Raw genomic sequence first — 10,370 nt, forward strand, 5'->3', positions numbered from 1 at the left:
AACTCATGGGGCCTTTTCTTCTCTTCCCTCCCTCCCATGAAAGGTGGCTCCTGAAGCCTCCCAGTGACTTTTCCCCTCTTCCCTTCAGTGCGCTCTAAGTCTTCCTTCTTCCCATATGGAAAGACAATGACACCCAAACCTCTCTGCTGTTTAAGGGTTGCAACCCCTAACCTCCACCTTCTAGGATATAGCAATCACTGGTCCCTCTTGGTATGGGAAACATCAATACCTCCAGATGTTGAATCCAACCACTGAGGGCCCAATGCCTTCTGGCCTGGCCTGTAGGGAAAGCATGACCTAAGGTCTTCTACTTAAGGGAACAGTAACTCTGAGATACTCCTACTTTAGGAAAGCACTGACGATTTCTCAGTCTGGAAGGCTATAAGCTATAAACCCTCCCAGGCAGAGCTGGGAACATCACCATTGGTTCTTGGTGACAAAAATGAATGTGCTCTCCTAGTACAAATACTAGTTCTCTGACCCTCACTTTTTGGGAATAGGTCCCCCTACCAAATACTTTACAGTAGAAAAGACTGATCTGGCCTCTATCCCCAGGGGGCTCTTCTAGCCTCAGTCCCTTAAAGGAAAGCTGTAATGTCCAGTTCCCATTCTCCGAATGGCAACACAACTTGGTGCTGTTCCTGGGAAATAGTTACCCCTTTCCCTTCGGGAAACTGATGAACCAATCATTCTAAAGGACCAGTGACAGGTTCTTTTGGAGGGAGATAATCCTACCTTGCAATTTTTTTCAGCCAATGACAACATACCCCAGAATGATTAAAGAGTTATGACCTTAGATCTATAGTCTATGGAGAGTTGTGACCCAGCCTCAATTCCATTTTTGCTAAAGGAGCTCCCTCCAAGGCCTTTTATTTTTTCCTTAAAGAACAGTGACAAGGGATTTGATTTGAAGGATATGCTAATTCTCAATCTGTTCATATTTTTAAGAAAAAGTAACTATTAGTTGTCATCTTTGGAGGTACAGCTCTACATATTTTGGGTAAGTAATAATGTCAGGCTCTACCTTTTAAACCTGACCCTGTTTTTGGGGGGTCAGAGTAACCCCAAATCCCTTCTTTAAGAGATTCAGCTCAAATCCCCATTCTCTGAGGGAGAGCAAATGCGGATCCCCTTTTTGTGGTGTGGGATACTGGTGGTGATCATATTCTTGTTCTCTTAGGAGACAATAATCCTAGATCCCCGTTTGCAAGCGACTATGACCTCTGAACCCGCTCTCTAATGCATGGCAACATCTGATATCTGTTTTTAAGGCTCAAGGACTCAAGACCTCTTGTATTGGAAGAACAAGAACCTGTGACTCCTGTTTCCCTGAGTGTTAGTAATTCTGATCCTAAACTCCAACTGATGGTAGCCTCCAAACCCCTTTCTCTGGGAGGGAGAGAGCTCAGATCCCACTTTAGGAAGCACAGGGTGACCTCAAGCTCCTGTACAGACATAAGAACCTGACCCACGCTTAGAGACCTAAGGATATCCAGATCACCCCACCCCACACAGGCTCCCCGGTACTCACGGCCCAGCTTGACTCCGGGCGGCGGGAAGCTAGTGCCCGCTCCGGGGCCACTGCTACCTGCTCCGCCGCTGCCGCTGGGGCCTCCCCCAGAGCTCGAGGCCCCCACGCCCCCACCCAGGGCCCCGACCGACGCCTTCCCGCCGCCGGAGCCGCCTGGGCCAGAGGCCGAGCCCCCAGGGCCGCCGCCACCGCCTCCGCCTCCGCCGCCTGGCTCCGCAAACGAGCTGGTCCGCGCCCGGCCCGAGCCCCCAGGGCCGCCTCCCGAAGGCCCGCCGCCGCTCATGGCGCCGAGCGCAGGCCCAGGCCGCGGGGCTCGGGCTGCCCCGGCTGCCCCCTCCGCCGCCGCTGCCGCCGCCTCCCCGGGGCTCCGGCCTCTTCCAGGCCGCGCCGCTCGGGCTCCGGCTCCGGCCCAGCGCCCGCCGCGGGGCACGCCGGGAAATGCAGTTCGCCTGCCGACCGCGCCGCGTCGCCGCCCACGGACTGCACAGAGGCGCGCGTGGCATGCCGGGAAATGGAGTCCGCAAAGGCTTGAGGGTAGATGGCGGGGGATGACTGGTCACGTGGCACGTTGGGAACTAAGAGTCCTGCGTAATTGGTCAGCCGGCTCTGCCATGCCAAAGGCCGGCGCTGAACCACTTTTAAAAAAATCAGAGCCGAACACTTACTCTGCGGCAACGGAGAGCCCCTAGGTGTGTCTCAGAAGTGTAGTCTCAGCGGCCCCATCCCTGATCTGCATAAAGCCTGATGCACACTGGGAAACGGAGTCCAGAGGGTTTCTTAAGTCTATTGGCTGTGAATGACTCGCGGAGCCAAGTGCACTCTGGGAAACCGAGTCGGCGTGTGATCCCAGGCCGTGAAGCAAGCTGGGAAATGGAGTCATCACCACGCCCTCTCCGCATTGCAGGTGTAAAGAAGTTTCCAAAGCACGCTGGGAAATGGAGTCCCACTTGGTCTTCAAACCCTAAGTAGATACCGCAGTTCCTGAGATAGGCCAGGAAATGAAGTAGGCCGAGTGCTCCCCCTGCCGGGTACTCCAAACCGCAGTCTCTGCCGGGAAATGTAGTCGATACCAAGACTTCAGAGCAGTGGGCACAGCAAACCCTGGTGTCTTCTGGGAAATGGAGTTCAAGGCAGCCTCTCCTTTGGCAGATGGGGCGGGACCTAACAGGAGCACGAAGCATGCTGGGAACAGTCCAGGCAGCTCCCGATTCTTTGTAAAGCTGTACTCCGAGGCTTGCCGGGAAGTGGAGTCCAAAGCGTAGCATCTGAGTCGTGTGGGCGAAAGGTTATGGTTGGCAGGTCCCTGAGGAGACTGGAATGTTGCTTAACAGCCCTTACTTCTCCCACAGGTCCTATAAATGCACCTAATCCCATCAGTGACGGCTGGAAAAATAAGTCCAAGCACCTTTAGGTCCAGGTGACCACATACATATCAGAAAGGACACATTTCTCCCTACCCCCAGGAAGGATTTGGGCAACAATGTTCCCGAGCTGTTTCTCAGAATACTTGTCTTCGGAAAAAGTCTGGCTTAATGGCAATGTAGGTAGAGCATCGGGCGTGGTGGCGCCCGCTTGCAATCCCAGTACGTGGGAGGATTGCAGGGTTGCGGCCAGCTTCAGCAACTGAAGCCCTGAGCAACTTAGTGAAAACGTGTTTTAAAATAAAAACAAACTCAGCCGGGCGTGGTGGCGCACGCTTGTAATCCCTGCGCTTGGGAGGCTGAGACAGGAGGAACACATTGGTTCGAAGCCAGCCTCAGGTACTTAGTGAGGCTCTCAGCAATTTAGTGAGACCCTGTTTCCAAAAAAATATATAAAATAGGTCTGGGATATAGCCCGGAGGTAGAAAGCCCCTGGGTTCCACCCCCAGTACCATCAAAAATAAATAAATAAATTAATTAATTAATTAAATAAATAAAAACAGATAAAATAGGACTAGGGGTGTATCTCAGAGGTAGAATGGTCCTGGGTTCAATTCCCCAGTGCCACATACATGAAAAAAATAAAAGGAAGAAGAAAAGGAAAAGAAAATAGGGCTGAGTGTGTAGCTCAGAGGGAGAATCCCCCTGGGTTCTATCCCCAGACCACACACACACACACACACACACACACACACACACACACACACTTAACCAAAAAAAAAAAAAAAAAAAAAGCTGAACTGAGCATTAAAAGACGGAGTTCGAATTTCTGTCTTTTGAACCCATTGTTTGCCTGCTCGGGCTTCCTGAACAGGATCCTGGATGACTCAAAACAAGAAAGTTGGCTGCAAGAGCAGCCTCAGTATCTGTGAGCAGATTGAGTCGCCCCATGAGTCGATTAATATCCGGAAGGAAAGCAGCCTCAAAGGGCGCTGGGAAACAGAGTTCTTGTGTGTGCCACCCCCCGCCCTTGTTCCCCGACTTCCCCCTCTCGGAAATGCTTGGAATTAGAATGAGAGCGCTCAGCCCCTCCCGCCTCGAGAATGGTGTGAAATGGAGTCCCTGGGCTTCTTTTTAAATCCCAGCCTGTGTTCATAATAACTGTCCTGCCCTTTCTGAAGCCTTAATAAAAGTCCTGTTCGCTTGGTCGGCTTCTGACTGTAATTCTCAGCGGACACACTGGCGACAGAAGGTAACGCTATAAAGCCTTTTTAGACTACGTTATCCAGAAAGCAAAGCACAGACACGCCTCGGTTCCCTGCCAAGCCTGCGGGCCCCTCCTGCGAGCGGTTGTGTCTGGGACTTGTAGTTGTCCAGCCGATGGTAGCTGCTGCCCTCTGATGGCAGCTCAGAGTTGAAAAGTACAATTTTGAGTTAAGCCTTCAGGCCTAGGCAATCCCAGAAGGGACCTTGAAGTTTTGCTTGCTCACAAGGGTGGCAGAGTCCGGCAGGGTAACAGCGGTTACTTAATACACAGGACATGCAGAGTGGATAGCGCATGGACTAATGCCGCTGAGGGAGTGAGGTCTGCGGGTGTCTGAGGGCGACAGTCTAAGGAAATTTAATATCACGTTTGTAGGTGGTGAGAACACTCATGGAGAGGTATTCGAAGGGTTTTAAGTGTATAAGAGGTGCCTATTATGTGTGGAGGAACTGAGGGAAGTCCACAAAGAGGTACAGCCAGGCCTGGTGGCACGCTTGTAATCCCAGCATCTGGGAGGCTGAGACAGGGGGATTGCAGTTTGAGGACAGCCTCAGCTACTTAGTGAGGCCCTTTGCAACTCAGTGAGACCCTGTTTCAAAATAAAGACTAAAAAAAAAGGGCTGGGGGTGTAGCTTGGAGGTAGAATGCCCCTGGGGTCCAACCCCAGTACCTCAAAAAGAAAAAAGAAAAAGTCTGGGGAGGGGAGAATTAGGATGTCTGCAAAGATATATAAGAGACTGAGAAATTACTGGTGACCCAGGACATCTCTGAGCAACCTGAAGGGGTGAAGGATGGCTGAGAAACATCAGAATCAGGCTACGGGAATCCGTGAAAGAGCTAAGGTCTATGCTAGGGAACCATCCTCACCAAGGGGGTCCTGAGAGATCTATGACTGGTTTTAGGTGTGGAAGCAAGGATATCATATGGTATGAACAGAACTAAGGGTGTCTTCTTTTGTGTGTGTGGGTGGAGGGGTACTGGGGATTAAACTCAGGGGCAGTCTACCTCCAAGCTACATCCCCATTTTCTACTGTGAAACAGGATCTTGCTAGGATGCTGAGTCTTGCTACGTTGTTGAGGCTGTCCGTGAACCTACAATCCTTCCCTCAGCCTCCCCAGTACTGGATTACAGGCATTTGCCACTGTGCATGGTTCAAAGGTGTCATCTTGCAGAAACATTTCAGGCCTGCAGAAGCCGGGCGTGGTGGCGCACGCTTGTAATCCCATCATTTGGGAGGCTGAGACTGGAGGATCATGGTTCGCAGACAGCCTCAGCTACTTAGGCTCTGCGCAACTTAGTGAGACCCTGTCTCAAAATAAAGAATAAAAAAATAGGGCAGTGGGTGTAGCTCAGAAGCCAAATGCCCCTGGTTCCATACCCAGACCCACAAAAATAAATAAATAAGATTTGAGGAGCCACTGGGTCTTCAAGGCCACAAGCTACCTGTGCTATCCCACCCAGCCAGAATCTGAGGCAACAACTTCGGTGGGATCTGGAGAGCAGTCCTGGAGCTGAGCGCTTGGGAACCACTGGGTTAGAGGTGCCTTGAAGGCACTGGGGCTCCGCTTCCCTCTGTCTGTGATGACATCCACCTTTCTCCATCACCTCACCACCAATCGGCTTCATCTGTGTTGCCAGGAGATATGCTTCATCCCAACTTCCAGAAATAGCCCAGCGGCCCCCACCCCAGGGAACGACTTACATCACCCAGGAGAGGGAGCAGTTGTCTGTAGGCTGCCGTGGAAGCCTCCATTCCCTGTGAGTACCCCAGCCCTGGATCCTCTCCTCACTGCCAACTGAGAACGTCATCTGGGACCACCCACCCTGGGCTGGCACAAACCAAGGTTTAAGCACGAGTGGGTAGCAGTTGCCAGTCAACGCTCCTTCCCCCTCGGGGTTGCACAGAGTGGGGTTTCGTGGTGAATCCAGTCCAGCAGGCCCTGAGCCCTCAATTCCCACTGTCTTAGCGGCTGTGTGGCCTTGGGGAAACCCCTCGCCTTTTCTGAGCCTCAGGCACCTCACCTGCACTACCGGGGTTGGGCTTGTCTCTACAGGCAATTCCAACCCGAATTCCTACTTATTGTCTTCCCAGACTCAACTCTCCAATCCAGGATTCTAGATTTATGAGCTCTCCTCTCAGATCTTGTGATCCTGAGAGCCTGTCTGATCTGAATCCAAACATCTTGGCTTTGAGGAAAATTCAGTTGAAAGAACATGAGCTTCGGAGACATGAGCTTTGGGGCCTCGGGCAAGTCATTTAACGGAGCCAGTCGCATCTCCTTGTTGGATGTTGAAGGAGCCAGTAGTGCCTAACTAGGTACTTAGCACACGGCGAGCCAATCAATACCATTAATTAGTGAGCCAGACCTTTCCCAACTGGCTGAGGGTATTAACCTGGTTGGACCCAAGGACCACCAAGTTATTTGCAAGGCTCAGTTCCTGGCCTTACCTGGGGGCCTGGGAGTGTGGCTAGGAAGCCAGAACTGGAAAAGGAAAGCACTTCAGGCAGGAGACTGGGGTCAGTAGGGGGGTGGCAAAGGAGACACGGAGTTCCCAAGGATAAGCAGCTTCCCAAGGAATAGGGGGAGTCAAGCACAGGGCCAGAGGCCTATTCAAACTCTGGAGTTTGTGTAACACCCAACCTCAGCCCAGGCCTGGATTTGACCCATTCAGAAGAGCACAGCACTCTGGCCACAGGTCAATTGGGAGGCCAACCTAGGTCTGTCCTTTAGAAGCAAGCAGCCTGTAGCCCTGCAGCGGCTGCACCCAACACCTACAACAGATCACCCCATGCAAAGGTCCAAAGTTTTATTGTTTTTGAATACATTCTCCAGCGGCCCCTAAGTCCCTCCCCCACCCTCCACCCCCAATACAGAATAAGGCTTGACCACAGCCCCCCAACCCACCCCGGGGGCCCCAGCTGGGAGGCAGAGGGGGCTTCCAGTTTGGTTTCAGGGTACCCCCTTCCCAACCCCCCACCCACCTGCCTACGTGCCAGTCCTAGGAGCAGCTGGGGGTGAAGGGGTTGGACCTGTGCTGGGGTGGAGAGTGGGAGAGGGAGAACAGGCACTTGTAGAGATTTGTGGCCCATGGGTGGCTCCCCTCACCCTCCTCCACCCCCACCCCCCACCCCATGGTATTTTTGGTTCATCAGAAATTCGTCCCTCCAGCCTCTGCTGCAACCTTGTGGGATGAGAAACCCAGGCACTAGCAGCCCCTGGTGGGGCAAGGGAGGCAGGGCTGGGCCTGAGGGGGCTAGGGCCAAGGGGAAAGGGTGTGAGAGGCAGAGAACAGGCAGGGCGACACGGCTTGACTTCCTAAGCGATTGTAATAAAAAAAAGTTCCTGGGTGTTAAGGCCAAAGCCTCAGTTCAAATAGAAATTCCCCAAAACGGAGGTGGCCCCCTTAACTCCCCCCTCCCTCCCCTACCACCACGCTGCCCGGGGTTTAGAAACCCACAAGACTCAGCAGCCCCCAGCCCTGGGCACCCACCCACCCCACCACTTAAAAAAAAGAAACTAAAGTTTTATACAAAATGTGGGAGGGAAGAGGGAGGAGGCAGGGAGGAGACGAAGAGAGCTGCCCTCACCTCCAGGGTTTTGGGGGGGTTAAGGCAGCAAAAGAGGCATGGGAAGTAGGGGGAACCTAGGCCCCCAGCCCCCAGCCCTCAGGAATCTCGGTGCTCCAGGGAGAGCTGGGCTGTGGCATGCTGGAGATCAGAGCTCACCCGCCTTGGGGTGAGGGGTCCCCCGGCTTCCCCAGGTCCCTCCCCTCGCACCTTCTTGTCCTCACCCTCATCCTCAAGGCCCCCAGGGAGGCCCCCACCCCCCTCCAGCCGACAGTCTTCACTCCAGCGCCGTTTGAAGCGCAGCTTGAGGGGCATGCACTGGGCAGGCCCGGGTGCCTCTCCAGGCTCTGGCTTGGGGGGTGCAGGTGGGGCGCGGGGCGTCTTGAACACCTCCCCATCTTCCTCGTCCTCGTCACTGATGTCAGTCACCTCCACTTCCTCGGATTCGCCTTCTGAGATAGGCTCCACTTTGATCTGTGGCGGCGGCGGCGCCAGCGCCCCTGCCCCCTCGGACAGCCCGCCCGCACTGCTGCCAATGCTGCTGCCGCCGCTCTTGTCAGCACCCCCAGGAGCCTTCTCTCCAGCTGCCCGCTGCCGGCGTCCTAGTGGTGGCGGCTGGAGCTTAAACTTGAATGGGGAAGAGGAGGAGGAGGAGGAGGACGAGGCTGAGGAGGGGACCGGCGGGGTCTCCGGCGCCATAGGTGGCAGTGGGCACTTGTCAGGGCGCTGGGGCTGGGGCACCACCAGCCCAGGGTAGTGCAGGAAGGCGCGGGGGCTGAGGTGGTAGTTGTAGACGCTTTGGGTGTGGGCCTGCAGGTACCGTTTCATGTCCTCCGGGCTGAAAGAGAAGTGGGAGCCTCCCCCTGAGCCGCTGGGTCCCCCGCCACCACTGGGGTACATTGGGCTCAGTGTGGGCGAGGGCGTGTAGGCCAGGTGGGTGGGTGTCATGGGCAGAGCCGGTGAGAGCTGAGGGGGTAGCAAGGCGCCAGGCCCAGCCAGAGGCGACACAGGGAAGGGGCTGAGGGGCTCTGGGCCACCCCGGGGCCGGGGATAGACACGGAAGACGCCAGGGTCATGGGGCAGGCGGGCCAACGGTGGCCCTCGGAAGGCACCCAGCTCCGGAGGGCCAGGTGGCCGCGCCCGGGGGTCCTCTCCCAGTGGCTCTTCCAACTCCGACGTGCCGTCGCTACAGTCACTGACTGAGCCACGGCCCAGACGGCGGGCCACTACGGCCGAGAAGAGGGAAGAGGAGGAAGAGGAGCAGGCTGGCGGAGAGCGGGGGTCCTCAGTGGGAGACAGCACCTCGGAGGGTGTCGAGGGAGGGAAGCGGAAGTGGCTGCCGCCGGATGGCACTGGAGGGGCACTCTGCGGCACGGCACCCCCTGAGAGGAAAGGAGAAACTTGGTGTCAAGGCCCCAGGCCCGTCCTGGACACAGACCCTCTCCTCCCTCGGAGGCTACACATCCCCGGTACTCACCGGCCAAACCCACATCGATGAAAGGGTAATTAACCAGCACCAGTTTGTTGAAGTTGAACTTGTAGGTGAACCGTTTCCCCTTGGTCTTGTGCAGGATGCGTTTATTATAATAATACCTGAGTGTAGAAACACCACTGGATAGTCAGCGGTCAGTCTATATTCCACAGGGCTCGTGTCTAGACCCCATACCTTGACAAAGGTCTGGGCGCTTGCTCACATGGTACCTCAGAAAGGTGGGCCACATAGGAAGAACCAAGTACCCAGAGGGTGAAAGCGAGATGAGAGGTTCCAAGGGTACCTGGACTCCATACCTTGATACACGCTTGGGCACTGCTCACATGGGTACCACAGAAAGGTGGGCCACTTAAGAGAAATCAAGTACCCAGGGCGCAGGAACCAGATTAGCAGCTCCACGGGTGAGTACATTCTCCCCTCAGGACACCCACTGGCAGCACCCCTTTTCTCAGTAGACTGAGAAGGGCTAGGACTTAGCCAAGGTCACACAACCTGGATCTGGCAGAGTATGGAGTCAAACCCACAGCCAGTTCCCATGAGTTCGGGGCTTCCCAGCAGGGGGGCTGTCTCCACTTGTTCTGGGGCCTTCAGCCCCTCCCTCACCTCAGGGCTCTGCTCAGCTTGTCATAATTCATCTGCGGCTTGCACTTGCGGACGCCCCAGAGCCGGGCCACCTCGTCCGGGTCCTTGATGACGAATTCCCCATAGTCCCCCTGCCAGGCGATGACACCCTGGTACTCCTCCTTCCGCAACAGCTCCAGGATAAAGTGCCATAGCTGGATCTGCCTCGAGCCAGGGGAAGACTCCGGCTTGTAGGCCCAATCAGGGAAGGCAAACCCTGGGGACGAGAGGCAGGAGGGGGTGGCCTGGGGTCAGGATGCCAAGCCGGGGACTCTGGGTCACCTCTCACGGTCCACCCATGCCTCCATCATGGGAAAATCCCTCTCCTCTCAGCAAGAGAAGACTTAAGTTAGGAGGAGATTGTGTATCTGTCTGGGTAAGGGGGCTAGACAGGAGCTAGGGGGAGGGGAAGCTGGAGCCTGCTCCGGCGACACGGGAGAAACAGGAAACCGTCGGCGGCGGGTCCCGGGGCCAGTGCCAGGGGGCCAGGCACCAAGCCAGGCTGGCGGGCAGGGCTGCCAGTGGGGGAGGG

At 55.4% G+C, this 10,370-nt stretch overlaps 2 protein-coding genes across 2 annotated transcripts in view; both read right to left on the reverse strand.

Annotated features, from left to right (window-relative positions):
* GSK3A (glycogen synthase kinase 3 alpha) overlaps positions 1–1,814 on the reverse strand; it is a gene marked incomplete at both ends in the record, with an annotated part of 12,716 nt that extends 10,902 nt beyond the window's left edge. Inside the window, one exon of the mRNA XM_080703108.1 lies at positions 1,532–1,814. Within this exon, the coding sequence (XP_080559234.1) occupies positions 1,532–1,814 (283 nt within the window). The remainder of the gene's footprint in view (positions 1–1,531) is intronic.
* A 6,010-nt stretch (positions 1,815–7,824) lies between these two features.
* ERF (ETS2 repressor factor) lies at positions 7,825–10,053 on the reverse strand (the record flags this gene model as incomplete). The annotated part of the gene is made up of 3 exons (XM_080703110.1): positions 9,821–10,053; positions 9,203–9,318; positions 7,825–9,107 (listed from the first exon to the last, which is right to left on the reverse strand). Exons 1-3 carry the CDS (start codon positions 9,850–9,852, stop codon positions 7,825–7,827), a joined length of 1,431 nt encoding a protein of 476 aa, XP_080559236.1. The 5' UTR covers positions 9,853–10,053.
* Positions 10,054–10,370: the final 317 nt, after the last annotated feature.

This window comes from Muscardinus avellanarius, assembly GCF_963383645.1.
Source record: "Muscardinus avellanarius genome assembly, chromosome: 10".
NCBI lineage: Eukaryota > Metazoa > Chordata > Mammalia > Rodentia > Gliridae > Muscardinus > Muscardinus avellanarius.